The 17625-nt window shown below is 35.7% G+C and overlaps 1 protein-coding gene across 3 annotated transcripts in view; it reads right to left on the bottom strand.

Moving 5' to 3' along the window:
- Positions 1-17625, bottom strand: part of PTPRC (protein tyrosine phosphatase receptor type C) — a 118216-nt gene that overhangs the window by 9302 nt on the left and 91289 nt on the right. For 2 of the 3 annotated variants that reach the window (XM_064664477.1, XM_064664478.1), the window contains 15 exons: positions 15698-15727; positions 14644-14859; positions 13947-14048; positions 12981-13148; positions 11998-12129; positions 10508-10669; positions 7526-7725; positions 5636-5696; positions 4773-4881; positions 3557-3588; positions 2281-2396; positions 1662-1752; positions 1490-1566; positions 1228-1264; positions 699-796 (listed from right to left, as the gene is read on the bottom strand). In XM_064664477.1, coding sequence (XP_064520547.1) covers positions 699-796; positions 1228-1264; positions 1490-1566; positions 1662-1752; positions 2281-2396; positions 3557-3588; positions 4773-4881; positions 5636-5696; positions 7526-7725; positions 10508-10669; positions 11998-12129; positions 12981-13148; positions 13947-14048; positions 14644-14859; positions 15698-15727 — 1631 coding nt within the window. Of the gene's footprint in view, positions 1-698; positions 797-1227; positions 1265-1489; positions 1567-1661; positions 1753-2280; positions 2397-3556; positions 3589-4772; positions 4882-5635; positions 5697-7525; positions 7726-10507; positions 10670-11997; positions 12130-12980; positions 13149-13946; positions 14049-14643; positions 14860-15697; positions 15728-17091; positions 17179-17625 lie in introns of all 3 variants that reach the window. The other variant, XM_064664476.1, reaches the window with a different exon arrangement.

The raw sequence follows: 17625 nt of genomic DNA, 5'->3' as shown, positions 1-17625 counted from the left end.
TAGGGAAAAATACATCCTGTACACTAGTTGAAAAAGTGAACAGCAACTGCTGCTGGTGCCTGAAGGCTGTAGAAACATTTTTGCAGCTATTTCCACGGCTTCTTTTTCAGTCTTCAGTGAGGGATGTTGCTCTTGCCTGCCTATAACATCAACTTGGGTGTGCTGTAAATCTGCATGCTGCCAACATCTTTAAAAGCAGTTAAAACAGCAGATCCCCTTCTTCCTGCTGTACCTGGAATAAGGAACAAAAGCAAGCCAGAAGCACCCAACCTTCCAGTTAAATAAGGGGCAAAGACAACAGGTAAAAAATATTCTATTTAGGATTTACGGAGGACATTGCCAGGATGTCAGAATAGACAGAAGAAAAATACTATCCACACCTTTTATGACAGTTCTGTGAGGAGCTAGAGTTCTACCCTGAGCCCTTTTCTGGGTTAATTAATTGTAATTTGGAGGCTCACCCTCTGCTACTTACAGATGTGACTAAAGTGATATTTTCTGATAAGACTGGTAATTCATAAGGCAACACTGTTTTGTCATGCTTTCCAATACAGGTTCTGCCACAACAACAGAACAGCAAAGAATGAAAACAAAGTACTAAGAAGAAAATGTAATTCAGCACAGCACAGCAACCCACTCTGTTTTCAGACAAAAGAAGGACAGAAAGATAGACAGAAGGATAGAAGGATGTTTCTCACCCTCTTTCCTTCCTCACAGCGAGTCACCATGACAATAATTGTTGCCTTCTGTTCCCAGATCATTCTCCAGAAATCATCTGTGGTTTCATCCTTGGGGCCTACCAGGAGATATTTTAAGGGACTTTTTCAGAGTGCAGCCCCATGAAAACACACTGGCCTTCTTGACATGCTTAGCCATGCAGTCTGAAAAGCTAAGCAACCACACAAATAAGAGCCACACACTTGATTTCATTATGGCTGCTGCCATGTGGCTACAGCATTTTAAACGTCTCATATGTATCTTTAGTGCATAGCTATGAAATCTGAAAACTTTTGGTGTTAAATTATACAATATGAGAAATCTGCCTTTGAAGTAAAATTTATTAATCTTCACAAAATTCCCTAAGCAAAAACTCATTGACAACTATTTCATATCAAATTTCAAAATTTCAGACTTTCATTTTTTCCTTTAAATTTACAAATAGGCTTTTAGTACTCTAAAAGAAATGGGTGAATAAAGAAAGCATATTCTTTTAAGGTTAAAAATTACCTTGTGCAGCAATGTATTTTCTTGGTTCTTTGAAGCCCTAAAAAAGTACATTGTTATCAACCTTTAGAAAGCAAGCATGAACAGTCAAAGATTTTCAACTTTAAAAAACAAATTCAATATACAACAGTTCAATAATACTGAATACATTACAAAGTTGGAAACAACTCAAATGGAAATCCTTAAAGGTGTTGATGCATTAAATGTACAGATTATAGGATTTCTTCAGTAGTGTCTAAGATTTTTTTCAGTAAAAGTCACTCACATCAATATGACTTGCATTGATATAGTCCGATCCTGGATCTCCTGGGATCTCTGAGAGCTCAACACGGTTATGGTCATCTGTTTAAATAATTTAAAAAAATAAATTATATTATCTCAAGGCAGTGAGAAATCAAATATTTATAAAATGCACAAAAATTATAGCAAATACTCACATGGAAGAATATCAATGTAACGGTTTTTGTTCTGATTATGGCTCTTTTTGGCCTCCTTTATAGAAAATTTACTGAAAACTCTAGGAATACTCTGTAAAATACAATTTTTCTTTTATTAAATAAGTGTATATTTTTAATAGCTTCTACTTACAGTCAAATGCATATGGAAATAAGTTGGTATTACTGAATCTGGAAGATAATATTCTACTTTATACAATATTACTTCATATATTTCTTATATCTGAAGTAGAAAAAATTTCTTTCCCTCAATATAGATAATATATATATCCACAATTATATATTATTTATATCCCCATGGCTATGCAGTAAGAGTATAAAACATATGCATTAAAAGGTACTTTAAAATGAGAAGTATTTACACTGCTTATTTTATATTTTTGCTGAAAAACACTTTCAGGGAAAAAAAAGTACTGTCATCTTACAATGAGGAGAGATTGGTAGCAAAATTAACTGAGGCCTATTTGACCTTAGATGAGAATTTGCTCAATTTTCTAGATTATTTATTTATTTCTAACTAGTACTTCAAACACGCTCCCAAACGGAATTTTTCCAACCACCTGCCTAAAAATCTGTGGTATATTTTGAGCCAAGGACAAACCTGAAATTCATCCAAGAAAAGTCTTCCTTCATCTGCAATCTTCCTCTTGTATGTGTCCAGCAATTGCTCTGAAGGTATTGGTTCTATGTTGAGAAGTTGCCTCTCATCATCTTTAACTGTGTCAACAAGTTGAACATTTATTGTCACTGATGTTGAAGATGTACATCACATTACTGAAACGTGATTCTTGCATTGTCAGGGGAATTAACAGAAGGACAAACTTCTTTGTTTTAACGGCATGTTTATTTTTTTAAAAACTGGTGTTGCCTGAGCCAGCTGTGAGAAGACAGGCCATGGGAATAACAGAACTTTTCCAGCTCTGCTGCCTGACTGGAGACACCTCCGGAGGAGGCCTCGTGCAGGGACACTGCACCAACAGTGCTTTTGTACCAAGTGTCAACTGCCACATTCAGGTCACACCCACAGCCCCAAGGCCACAGGAGTTACACAGCCTTGCCTTCTACTTCGGTTCTGATCAGTTATTGCCAGTGGTGCAGGGAAATACTGTGCAAACAACCTACAAATGCAATGCACTGCCTGATTTTCCAAGTTTCCTCCAATTTATTCTCTGAGTTGCAATTATCTGTTATATCCTCTCAAATGACAAAGTAACAATTGAACAAGTTTTAACACCTCCTATTAGACATTTATAAATTTTTTATTTACACTGAAAAGTTGTATTTTTTAGTAACTGTGTATCTAAGCTAATGGATTTGAATCTCAACACAGTATGTAATATAGTTAGTTTCTGTGCGTTTAAGTGTTCTAAATAGTTTTTTTCTTTAAGCTTTCTGGTATTGACTGATCCTGTCTTTCTTTACAGGCTTTGAAATCTTGTGCAAAAAGTTGCATAAAACGTTTGGTTTCACATTTGGGATTTGAAAGCCTTCAAAATTATTCAGTAAAAAACAACTGGCTAATGTTTAACTTCTTGTTTTGAAAAAGGCACACAGAAAAGGGAAATTCTGGTTGAAGCTCTATTTGATTCTGGGCTTAGTCTCAGTGTTAAAAATACCACAGACCTTGTCTGGGATAATAAAATTGGGTTTGTAATTAAATACTAACTAAGAATTTTTGAAATACTGACAAACTTTCAGTTCATTAAGGTATAAATACTTGTCCCACAAATTTACTGAAGTATTTTTTCCTCTGTATAAGGTGTTATCATGTTGATATCTGTAATCTGTGTATACAACCCAGAATGTCAACAGTCCAAAGGCGGCAGCAAGACCTGAAACTAATTTTATTTCCACTTGCTAAATATATAAAGACTCACCTGCAACAAGGTTCACATCTTCAGAAGAATTGCTGTAAGAAGCAAAAGCATCTGTAAACACTTTGACCAGTAAGACATATGTATGATAATGAGTTAAATAAAATCAATTTTGTATGTGAACATCAAGGCTGTTCTTAGCCACCAAACTGCATTACAAGCTCTCTGTGAAACAAGTGCAACAACTGTGACTATGCAGAGTTGTTTAAGATCCTTGTCTTCCTACCCTGAGCACTATTGAGGGGGAGAAACAAGGGGACCATATCAAAAAGTTTTGCCCCTTGCATAATTTTGTCCATATCACCTACTGCAAACTTATCTTTAATTTCTTCACTGGAGTGGCTGCCCATACCATCCTTATTTCTCTTGTTTGCGATAGAAAACCAACACATGCATAAAACATAATGAAGTTTAAATGCTAAGCAGCCAAAACCAAGTCAGACTCTTTGGAGCTGTACAAGCAAAAGCAGTTTTGCTTCCCTAAGCATAGAAATTTGCATCTGAGCAAGAGCAGCTCCCTATCCCACTAAGGGGAAGGGAGGGGAAGGGAAAGGGGCTGAAGAGATGAGACACCAAGTTCTGTTGTTGCCAGAGGGCTGAAAGGTTTCAGAAGAAGTTGCCCAAACTGTTCTGTCTCTACCAGCAGCAAATGCCCCCTCACACATTGCACCACCTCCCCTCACAGCAATACCAGAAGTCAGCCTGGCTCGCCAGGACTCTGGCACAGGCATTGGGGAAGGCAATGGCCACTCCTCCATCACCATGCACTGTCCTACAGAACTGCTGAGTCACCTGGAGACTACTGTAATAAACGAAGTCTCCCTCAGATATTGTTTGGGGCCAACAAGTGTTTGAAAGAATTCCATGGAAGTGTGTATTATTTTCATTGCTTTTGATTTAAATCACGAAGGAAACATTTTCCAGGTATTTCTGAATATTTTTTCACAAAACTACGGACAAGACATTTTGTTCTAACAGATCAGTCCTTCTGTGCCTTGAACAAGGGTATAGCAGAAAGATTCTATATCTATTTCATTGTGTTGTCAGACAAACAAAAAAATGAGCTTCTTTTGAAACAATTAAAAGGTAAAAGGATATCTTTTCCCAGTATTAATAAAACATCAAACTTGCAGCATTTTTCCACTATCCACTGAGAAATCTTGTGAAAAAAACCCAGAAAGCTCCTCCCCCACATTTTTGAAAGAAACATGAACCTTACCTAAGCTTTTTTTGGTGAAGATCATAGATTTTGTACAGAACCAGTAGTAAAGCAATTGATGTCACAATGATCAAGAATGCCAAGAATATAATCAGGGCTTTAGAATTGTCTGGCAACAGAAAAAGAATATATTTTTATTATTTTAATTCCTTTTTTTTATCTGTATACTTTCTAGAACCAGGGCTCATTGATTTTTTTTTTTTGTTTGGTTTGTTTTGGTTTTGGTTTTATTTTCAGAAAGGAACTAAACAATTATTTTTATGTGTTTGGTTTAAGTTTACTATTCCAAAATAGAGAAGGGAATTTTATTTCTTCATTTCTTCATTTTATTTCTTCATTAAATTTCTGTTACAATTAAGTCTCTTCATTCTTTATTTCCCTTTAAACTCCCCATGTCCACCTGTTAAAATGCTACAACTCACTAGTTCATCGTTACCACACTTGTCTCCTGCTCTGTGTGACCTGTACTCCCGAGCAGTGGAGCTCTCACTTGCTCTTGACCTGAACATTGGGAATCTCTACCAAGCCACAGATGTTCAGCTCTTGAAATGCAGGATATGAACATGGGAAAGTAATCCTAAACTGAATAATTTAAGCTGGAGAAATTAATTTCTACATGCATTTGAATGTTTCCTGAAGAAACCACAGCTGCGTAATAATTCTGAATTATGATCAATGACTTGACAACATGATCTGTTATATTAATACTTAATTAAGATAATATTTTTAAATGCAGATCAACTATGAACTATAAAACAGGCAGTTTGGATTTTTAATTATGAGCAATTTAATGGAATTCACAATTTACATTATTTATATTATGCTAAAGTCTAAAGGTAAAAAGGCTGTACACATTTACTTACATCTGGTTTTTATGCTCCCCCATACTGCCTCCCCTCTACGTACATTGTTAAACACTGAGATCTGTATGCAGTGGGTGAGAATAATAGAGATGTTAAGATACAAAAAGCAAAAATTTCTGTATACAATATATTTTGAAAATAAAGCACAATGGATATTGAAATTCATCCATCTATTTTCAATTAATCAATCTCATTGACAGCAGCATCTGCTATATCTCTGTATAGCCACTTATAGTGCAGCTCAGGTTTCTACCCAAGTTACAGCAAAATCTAGATCCAAAAATATGGAGATGACAGGAAAAAAAATTAGCAAAACAGGGAACACAGCTTACAAAATCAAAATCAGAGGCACCTCAAGGAAAAAATCAACTTTATCTCTTATTGAGTCTCTCAAATCTAAAAAATAACCATGTAATATATAAAAAAACACTCATTTGCTTCAACAGTACATATACAAATAGTTAACTGAATTTGATATTTTTAATACAAATTTCTGTATAGGAAATAATTAATAGAAGTTTAATTCAATAAGCTGGTTTCTTGCATCATTAAATTTGGATACTTTAATTGGTGTTAAAATACTAACTATGTTTTGCTGTGTTTATGTTTTGTCATATACTTAACATTTATTCAATCTTTTAAATTTCCTTAATAGAAATTCCTATCAGATCTAAAAGGCACTTTGTAGTTTGTATGTCAAATATTTCACGTTGTTTTTTCTTCTTGAGTCTTCTATAATTTGACCCAGGGTCCTTTCCTTACCAGCAAAGGTCATAAGGTTTTCTTTGTTTTTCCAGTAAGAATTGGGCAAAACAAGTGCAAAGCAAAAGCCAGTTTAGAGGCAGAGAAGCAAATGCCTTCTGTAAGGAACACTGCTCACTGCATGTGATGTACAGGAAGCTTACAAGAATGCAGAGGTCTTGTGATATTGGGTCAATGCAAGGATCTCTTGCTCCTATGGGACCTCATCTTTATTTTCCAAATATAAAGCTCTCTGAGCAGAATCTGTCAGGAAACTGCTGACAAAATCTTGGAATAAAACCGAGAGTATTCAAGTTCTCTGATACTGCATTTCTTCAGGTAAAAACAGAGACAAGAGGGAAAGATTGTGGGAAAAGAGTGAAACTGATTCCTAAGAGTAATAAAACTCCATCATTCTTACTGGTTACTTTCTTGCCAAACTTTACTGAGAGGAGCTATCAAGATATAAAAAATATTCCTACTGGCCACAATAAGGGAATCACACAAGATCATTGGTTTTGCAAGCAACAAACCCCAAAAGAGTGAAACGTCTGACAGAAGAGAAAACAGAAGGAGGCCTTCAGGAAAGCAAAGGGTTTGACATATTTTTGACGTATTTTGTATGGAAACAAGGACTGGCTTGTAAGAGGATGATGTAAGAACATAGCAAACGATCTGGACTGTTTTATGTCAAAAATCTTCACAGTGAAAAAATCTGAACAGTTTACTTCTGAGCAATTATCTCAAGACTTAAATCCCACATTTATACTCTGATTGAAATGACAGTCACATATTCATTAAATGAAATATGTTTTAAACACTATGATATCAGTCATACTGAAGAAACTATTTTAAACCTTTAGAAACCTAAAATTTCTCTCTTTTGCAAGTACAAACAATCTATTTAGCTTGTATTTTTCTTGTTGTCAGAACCTATGTGGAATAGCACACAAGGAATTGCTTGATAGGTTAGGCACACATGCATTTTATTTCCAAAATAATAGCTATTTTTTTACATTTGTAGCCTACAGATCCATAGATTAACTCCTCTGCCACTATATTTGCCTTTTTTTCCTAAAATGAAGTATATGCTTCAACAATGAAAATGTTGCAATATTTTATATATTTTAATATAATAAGCCTACTTACCTTAAATGTATAATTTGTCAAGTATGAAAGATCTCCTATTGTAAACTCACAATTCTCTCTGCTCTTATGGGTTTTTCCATCATTCTCCCAAGTCAATTCAAATATTGTTTGTGGTCCATACACTTTTTGACCTTTGCACTTTATTTGGACAGCATTATCAGCTGTCAACTTTGCTTCAACAGCAGTCACTTTCTCTGGAACTGTACACAAAAGAAGTGTTACTGGTACTATTCTCATCATTTCAAACACAACATTTCACACTGTATGTGCTCACATCTGTTTATCTTCTCTCTTAATATAAATGTAACACATTTTCTTCCTTAAAAAAATTCAGTCCAAATTTAACAAGATAAGTAAAATCAGTTTTGACTTAACCATAGGCTTATCTGAGCTGGAAAAGGTGTGAAGTGGAACTGAAAAGGCTGGGAAGATCAGAAGCCTACTGACAGTCAGGCTGCAAACACAGTATGATGGCAAATCTCTCTCTTACACCTGACATCACTTTCTCATTTGAAGAACATGGGATGACAGACAAAACAGGAGGACAAAAAGTTTTCCATATGAGTATTCATTTCAAAACTTCTATAAATGAAATTTCCTGCCAGGAGTTACTGGTGTGTTAAAGCTGGCCTAAAACCACAACTTTTTACTTTTTAATGATACAGAATCCGTTAAGTCTAATCTGTGTTTTCTAACTCTAATTTTGTATTTTGCAGCAAACATGTTTCAGACTGAGGAGCACAGCCCAAGGAACCTTTCACTGAGAGCTTATAAAACCTTTCAGAAAGTAAATAACCCTCTCCATAAGGCAGGCCCATTGGCCACATTTCAGGAGAACATCACCATGGAAATTTTCTTCAAAATAACTTCAACTTGCAAACTACTTGCAGCTACTTTTTTCTTCATATAAAGAGCTAAGAGGTGTGAGGCTTTACAAGCAGATAAAATATCTCATGTGGGTATTTTACTTGGCTGAATGTGAGGTTACGACGTATCTGCTCATTTTTATCCACAGGGCAGATCTGTTATTCCTGTTATTGCACATACTACTGAGAGAGCTGTGACAAGGAGAAAGTGAACTCTTTTGCAGGCAATGTGTTTGTTGAAGATGAAAACACATTTTATAAAATGTAGGGGTTTTCCTGCTTCCAAGGAATTGTGCTCTACTGATACATTGTACTGTTCAAGAAGCCATAAAACTCTCCCACTATCTGCTTGACCATGTCGTAACAGGTGGAGAAGGTCTAATCAATACCACTGATTCATGAAGGAAGCAACTTGTTATTTTCTCAAAAAAAGAAGGGATATGAGGTTGTTTTGAGACCCATAAACTTATACTGTACACTGTAACCTTCCCGAGTTACTAAAATGTAAGTGGAACCCCAGAAAGTGGGGGCTTCAAAATATACTATGTTCAAACAAGATTTTCATAGAGAAAAGAATCGTGATCATGCTCAAACTAGGGCTGCCTAAAAATTAAAGCCATTTTTAAATTTCTGTTACAATTAAGTCTCAGATCAAACTGTTTACCTTTATCAATTAATTAATTTATCAGATTTTTATTTTTGTGGAGCTTCAGTTGACAATTTTGATCCCTGTATACTTCAAACCATAAACTAAAATTTGTTAGCTCAGTGACCCAGAGTAATCAAGGGATTCTAATCTTTACATGGATTGTCTATAAAACTGGCTGCAAAAGCTCTGCATATTCCACAGAGGGATAGGATTCAAATTCAAAACAATAGTCTGCCAGAAGCCCCTGTATTTCCCAAAGCTCTACAGAAGCACATTTAATAAAAACAGCAGTCAGGTTTAATGTTCTTATATATCCATTTCTACAGACTTTCCAGGAGTGCAAAAAGCAACAAAAGACTTAATTATTCCTGTTATTAGGGGAAAAAAGCAACCACTACTTTAAACTATCATTATATCACTATCACAAAGATAATATTTTATTTTTCACTAAAAAAAAATCTTTTGCTTATTCAATGAAATTAAAGGAAATATTAATTTAGTATCTTACAAGGTATAAGCCATCATAGTTTTCCTTTAGCTGTATATCTATATTAGCTAAATCTGGAGGTGGTGTAGCTAGAGCTAAAAAAGTACTGGAAAAACTAGATAAATATGAGGATTTGGGTACATTTGGATTTTGTTTTATTGCTTTTTCCTCAAAGCAGGAACTAAAATAGTATGAGGCTCTACATCTGAAGATTAAAAGGGGGAAAAACCCCAACAAAGTAAAAAGGACTGCATCCCTATTACGCCTTTTCTGCATCAGGAGAATATCTGTGAAGTCTGTTGGTTTGGGGTTTTTCTAGCTTCTCATCTAGATTTATCAATTGAACATGTATGGCAAACAGAGAACCAGGACCACAGGGCTAAGCTTTTGAAAGCAGAGCCCCAAAAATGTGCACAGACCTTTCTGTCAGCATAAGGGCTGGCACACATTTGTCTTTAACCTATTGTTGGAAGGCAACTGTGTACAGGTACACCCAAACTGATCAACACCCAGTACAGACATCAGTGCTGCTGTAGCCTGGGCAATGCAGGTCTGCCTCAAGCAAACAGGTAACTACAGAGCAGAAGGTACAGTCTGCACAGCTTTGTAGCTTGCAAGCCACAAAATAAAACACAAATGTTTTTCATTCTATTTTTGTTTAATTTGAATCTTTTCTTTAGATTGGGACATAATGCTTTCTAAAATCTTGACAAAAATTGCAAATGAATGAAGAATTATTTTTTTTTTAAATCTTATATAAATAAGAACAATACTAATACCAAGTGCATAATTAAAAATAGATTAACATTAAAAAATTAAAGAAGAGACACTGGTGAGTGTCAATACAATTATTTTAATGTTAATCAGTTTCTTGGTTAATAGCAATACCATGTATAAAATATAATGAACTACAAGAGAAGAGTACGTATTCTTTGTGTTATTATCAGCCTCATTCATAATAGTTAGCAAACGAGACTTACCTCCTTCTTTTGTTGTAAAGTTATGCTTTTTGGGTTGACTCTTAAGTTTTCTGTTTTGTTTGGAGTCTGTATATGCAGTCACCCATACAGAAACATTGCTATAGGGTTCAGGTATGTTGAAAGTCCAGTTAGTCGTGTTGATTTCCGTCTCCTTACAAAAAACTGAAAAATTAAATTAATTAATGAAATTAATGAAATCTATTTTATAAGCGCAGGAGCTCTTACACTTTATCAGAGCTACCTAAAACCACTGTCATGTGTATTTCTATTTTAATTGCCTTTTACTTGGTTGCTTTGTCTTGCTTACTAATACTAAGTGAAGGCTCAGGAGGAGGAGGAAATATAAAACCACAAAAGGAAAGACATACCTTCTTCTGCATTCAGCCTGGGAAGGGGTTAGTAGAAAGGTGTCACTCTGCACACTGAACAAGTCTGTACTGGTGTGGTGTGAGAGATGTTTTGTGCTTTCAGTGGTGGCAAGCAGGAGAGAAAGGAATTGCAGGAGAAGCAACTTGGGCAAAGCTATTAACCCACAGTGCAAATGGGGCTTTGGTGGCCTGGGAAACTGGGGAGCAACAGCCTTCCCATGTTTCCTTCTGGCTGATTCAGATGTGACCTCCCTGCGCCCCCACATTACTACCTCGGTCTCCCACACTGGCCAAGCCAAATCAATCACAGAAACTGGTTCATGGGGCTGCCACCCCTTTGGGTAGTGGTCAAATTCAAGGCATGGAGAATGGGAGAGATTATTTGTATCTGGGGAACACAGGACCACGACAGCCTTTGGTTCCTGTGGTAGTCCAGGTTTACATAACCTGCAGTATGTGAATAGAAAGGATGAATTAAGCCAGAGCTAGCTTAAACCTGACACATATTTATTATTATCAGGCTCTTCAATTTAAAAACCTCATTTTCCAGTCCTTGTTTTGAAGAGAAGCTCACATCTGGAAAATGTTATCCCAGTGTAATGACTACAAAATTAACCATTTAAATGTAAGATGGCCTAGACCAGCATCTCTGAAAGGAGTGGTCATTTAGTAGAAGACAATCCTCTAGCTATACCTATCTAAACATGTTTATACTAACTGCCATACTCAGGGTCCCTTGCTTTTACATACATTCTTGTTACTCAGAAGGCAGGTCCTGGTCTTCTCAGAGAATATATTGACCAGCTATAGCAGCATTTTCTGAGACAGAGAGCACCATTCTGCAAACTGATCAGGCAACTGTCAGAACTAATACTTAATACAAGAAAAATGAGAACTGAAGGTGACAGGGTTGTGTCCTGGCGTGGGAAACTGAATAATCTTAACTGAAAGTTCAACTGGAACAACCTCAAAGGAAAGAAATGTAAATGTTTGTTAAAAAAAAAAAAAAAAAAAAAAAAAAAGGCAGTTTTAAGAGATTCCGATATGGTTTGACAGTGCATCATGCTTGGTGCTCTGTAATTATGTACATGCAATGAAGTATTTAACAGTGAATATACTTACTTTGGCCATTCACAAAGCATTGCACAAGGTAGCCATGTATGGGACCCTTTGAAGTGTCGCTAGGTTTCTTCCATGTAACTTCTACATTTGTCTCATTAAATTTTACATCAAGGTTTTCTGGTGCTTCTGGAGCTGTTGGAAAAGAAAAATAACAATAATTAGCAACAAATGAAAATGCAAATATTCCTCTTTTTACCTACTTTGATAAGTTAAATTTCATCAGATACTAAAGCAAGATACCAAACAATGTGAAATATTTATCGTACTCTATTTCATTCCAAGAAATGATACATAAGTATAAACTGAGTATATGTAAAAGCATCATATTACAGCAATTTCATAAATTTAATTAATTCTGGATAAGGTGAATACAACAATATCATATATTACTAAAATTGTCCAACATTTCCAAATATTAACCATTGGTTTTATTCTCTTATAATTTTAACAAAATTAACATGTGTTTGGTCTGCATTTTTACCTGCAGGTTACCTGATTTAGGTTGTTTTCTTTTTTAATTCAGAAAAATAAATCTAAGCTATTTGTAAGGACAATGCTTTGGAAAAACATATCATTTTATATGGAGATATTCTTTGCAATTCTTCTATTATGCCTTTATTCAAATCAAGAATTTAAGACCTGTTTCTGACTAGGTCTGTACTTTTCCTTATATTTGGCCATGTTCTCAACCTCCAAAACAACAACAACAAAAAAAAAATCACAATTTCTGATAGGAGGAGAGAAAGGCATCAGACTGGAAGACTGAGACTGGGCCTGGAGAGGGAAATGAAGTCTGTGACTGCAATCACAGAACAAACACAAGGGGAGGAGACCAGGAGGGAGGAGCTGGAGGAGAACTTGAGGGTGGCGGAGCATGTTTCTCAAAATATACCTTCAACTGCAGGAAACACAGACAGTAGGATTCATTGTAGGGGTTCCCAGAAATACGTGGAATGTAAAGCAAAAATAAGCATTACACTTACCACCATAATCTGTAGTTATGGAGAAGCTTTGGTTGGCAACCACATTTTTATGAAAATACATGGTTCCATAGCAGTTGTACATGCGGTTGGGTGATAAATGGCTCAGACTTTTACATGTCTTTTGATTTGGAGGTATGCAGTCTGGTGAATCTGTAGAGCTTACTGGATCTGTAGACACAAAAAGAGGTCGATCAATTTTTTTTTCCACAATTCCAAAAGTGCATGGCCCCATTTTAACTGGGATTTTCTCTACCATATTTATTCAGTGCAATTTGCAATAAACTGTCACAATATTCCAAACAGAAAAACATACAGCCTGATCCAATGTACAATCCAGTCCAAGTTTTAGGTTCTTTTGAACTTTTTTAGAAAACAGGTTTCCCGAAGAAATCATAATATGTCATCAGAGTCTGGCAGAACCCTGGAATGGCTTCCTATCTCTTCAGTTCCTTGAAAGAGGAAATTTCCAGCCCCAGACATTCATCGGACGTTTTCCTGGGACACTTGAGGACAGTCAGCATCCATATCTTCCCTATCACACCAGCTGCCTTTGAGCCAGCATCTCCTCATGCTGGCTGGCTCCAGGAGCAGAGACCCTGGACTCCCACCATCCAGGAGCCTGCACAGCCAGTTGCCCAGGCAGCCTGCAAGGGATCAGCTCACAGCAGACTCACCAACTGCAGGATTTCCAAAATATTCAGCTCTCCATCAGGCCTCCAAGCAGGACCTCAAAATCTCCAGAAGCCTCCAATCTGTGAAGCTGGTAAACTCAGCAAAAGATCTGTCTGGGTTTGAACTTTCCCCAGATCTGCAGTGTGTGGGGATGGTAGTCCCCAAACTGGTGATACTGGAAATTCTAAACTACACTTCCCTCAAACTGGCACAATTAATTTAAATCTGCCAAATCTGTCATCAAAAGACAACATCAGCATTGCTTTTAAAAATGAATGAATAGAAGTGACTTACCTGTGCAGACAGGAGTCACAACAGCACAGGCGAGTGAGCTACTCCAACATAACAACGCACATGTGCTGTTTTCTTTCTCAACTACAAAAGGTTCACTGTCGACTGAAACAGAATTAATATTATACATCACTGTGACATTGGCTATATTGATTCTTTAAATAACAGTTTGCTCTTTTATATTTTTTACTTATTCTGCAATATAAAGAAACAACTGACATAGGGTAATATACAAAGAATTTAACAACGAATGGAAAGTAAAAGTTGAAAAAGCCTACATGAGATGAAGACATAATGATATTTAAACAATAAATGAAACTTTTAGTCCAAACTTCCAGTGTAAATAGCAGCTTTGAAGTGGTGGCTGGTTTTGCTATTGCTTATTACACTGCATATGGTCAAGGAAGTTAAAGTTCTCTTTTCCCTTAACAATGAGAAAATTACATTTTTTATATTATACTTTACGAAAATACTGAGGGGTTTTAATGTGCAACTTCAAAATATCTTGCAAATCAAGCACAAAGTATGAAAACCTTCTGTCTGATTCTCTGAAAAGAGACAAAAATAGATGCTGAAACCCAGGGAAGCTGAATGACTACATATAAAAAAATCCCCACCAAAATGACAAAAAAAAGAACACAAAACAAAACCAACTAAAAACACCACCAAAAAACCCCTGCTAAATCCCTTGTATATCTACCTGGTGGAACAGTAAGATAATTGTCTGGACAGGATTTAACTTGAACTGTGTATCTCATGCATTTCTGAAGATTTACTGTATAGGTGGTGGAATCCGCAGTTATTCTTTTGTTTTCCTCCACAATTAAATACTCTCTGGATATTGTGAGATTTCTCAGCTCGACGTCAGCCGTGTTGTTGCTGTATTCTTCAATTATGCTACTATCAATACCATCACCTAAAAGAAAAATAGCAAACAATGATTTTATGACAATTTTTAAAAAAGCATTAAATGTTTTATGGCACCCCCATGTGTTTTAAGAATCAGAAAATACTGAAAATTAGCTGCTCCTCATTCTTTATTTTTGTTTTTTATTTATCTTTTACTTAAGAAAAATGTTTAGTCAAAACAGAAAATTTCCGTAGTAAAATATTCTTTTCAATAATTCTCTAGTTAAGGAAATTAAAAATTAAAAATATGTACATTCCAGAAATAGATTTACTTTCATTTAAAATGTTAGATCAAAGTGAAATACTTTGTTTTGAAATGTTAGATCATTTGTTTTTGAAACATTGTTTCATTTGACAGATATTTCACATTTTCCTATTCAAAGCACTTCAGAACCACCTAGTAAATAATGGCTATAGTCTATTCTTGAAAATTAGAGAGGCCTGTAATTCTGAAGAGAGATAAATCAATGCCTAAACTTTAGTTCTACATGATTTACGAATTGCAGTTTGCACCATGTGATTATCACATGATGGGGAAAAATTAGAGAGGGCCTAGTGGGATGAAGTAGATCAATTCTGCAGCCCTGATATCAACAGCTTAATGCAGGGCAATGCAACAGAACTGTAAGTGGAAGTGAGAAGACTAGAACTGTTAATAACTTTATTCCTACTTCTTCCAGAACTGGAAGACATTTTATAAAATAACCCGAGATGCTAACTGATTCGTTTTTTGTTTTCTTTGCCTTTTTTTTTACTGCTTTATCAGCTTTACCAATTTTCTGCATTTGACTTTACTATTTGGTCACATTTCAAGACTGAGGGAGAATAAGAAGTTTGATTCTTACCACAAGGTAATGAAGTTGTCACTGTGGTTCCTATAAGAAAAGAAAACAAAATGAAGGTCTATCTTACCAGGCTTGTTTTTTTCCACAAAGCACTGGAGAAGGGTGACCAATACTGTCCCAAACTCTTCATTGAATATATCCAATACAAGCAAACTTATTTAGCACTCCTCTTACATTTGAAATAGGGAAGAGATCATCAGCTATACATAACCCCATTTTTTAACTAGTTATTTTAGAGATCATGTGTCTTTCACAATTTTCCAATTACATCACTGAACTAGAAATCAAACTGGTTTTATTAATATTTCTGAATACAAAGTTACACAAGAACATTCCAAAATTACACATTCTCATAGCAGTATGATAAGCTATAGCAGTTTTCCAGGATATGTATGGTATGGAATAGGTAATTGAACAGTATAAAATGTCACTAAAGAACCAAAATTTGCCTAGTTTTTGCACTGCCACTCTTACCTTTGGAAAGAAATTTATACAACAGTACAGATCATTTTACAATAATTGTTACACTAAGGTATCCAAAAGAAATTATGAGCTTTATGGTATTTAGAAAATCTGTACAGAATATCTTCATCCTGAAAACAGTGACTTAAAATATCCTAAGGTATAAATATTACCAAAAGAGACTGATATCTAATTTTTTTTTGTAGAAGATAGGCCCTAGATTTGCCTCCCCAGGCTGGGACTCACCTGGCTGAATAGTGACCCTCATGAGAGGGCAAACTGAGAGCATCCATTGTAGACTTACCAAGATTGTTAGGGGCAGAACACCCACAAATAAAAGCTAAGCTCAGTTTGTCAAAGAGCAGACAGCAGCCTACAGCTGCTCAAATAGCAGTTAAAAGTGATGGTAAGAGTCCAACTCCTGGATGTACTTTCCTCAAGCACACACACATATTTTACTGACCTGAGTAATTCCTTACAGCCCAAATGCAATTATAATGTGTGTAAGTGCTTGCATCATTAGATCCCAAGAAAATACTACTGCTGTGTGAAACAAAAGGGAAGCCACCAGAAAACAGAGAAGCACACAGATCTTGGATGTATTCACACTTTTTTGCTGCTTGGGCAAATTTCTGTGAATAACAAGAGGAGTACTGACACAGTAATTGACAGATTTACCCCCCTACTACGTGCCACTGTGTGTAAATGATTTCTATTTGGCACTCGCTTGACAAGTAGTAAATCTGATATCTTTAATATTACTCATTAACTATTAATAAGATTCCTAAAAACACCCTTAAGTTTAATGCAGCTGTATGCCTAATTTATATGCTTAGGTTTGTTAACAGAAATCCAAAATGAATTGCCTCATTCTAGCACATTTTCTGTGCTTCAAGCATCATAGTTGTGGTAACTGTGTGCAAGTTTGTCACCTATTGTGTGAGTGGGGGTGATCCCAGTGTTTGCTGGCGTGCTGACTGGTGAGGTGGTGCTGTGCAAGGATGTTGAATTGTAATCATCTGTAAGGAAATAAACAACATATCAGCATCAAAAGTGAAATGCATTCTTTCATATGGCTATGTCATCAGAAATGTCTTATACCACAGCCCTTCCCTGCTTTTTTTCATAGGGAATTTTTGTAACTTGGAGAAGAGTGCTGAAAGAAAAGTGACGTTAGCATAGCAAATAAAACAGAAAATGAGTATTTTAAAAGGAAGCAAATTTTTAGGAGTATACCACTTACAAATGAATTTTCTGATGTACAAGAACCATTTTTGTTTTTTCATTATTTAGTCATAATCCAGGATGGAGTCAACATAAAAAATGGTGTTACAATTTGTCAATTGGGAAAAACTAAAACATTTTGCTATATTCTTACAGGAAAACACAATTATGAATAGTGCTTGTGTTCTTTCAGAAACAAGAACCCTTTGCCAGATCACGCATCTTGCTCACTATATTACTCA

Source organism: Pseudopipra pipra, chromosome 9, assembly GCF_036250125.1.
Source record: "Pseudopipra pipra isolate bDixPip1 chromosome 9, bDixPip1.hap1, whole genome shotgun sequence".
Lineage (NCBI taxonomy): Eukaryota > Metazoa > Chordata > Aves > Passeriformes > Pipridae > Pseudopipra > Pseudopipra pipra.
Note: the sequence above shows the minus strand (reverse complement) of the source record. Positions and strands in the feature narration are given on the sequence as shown.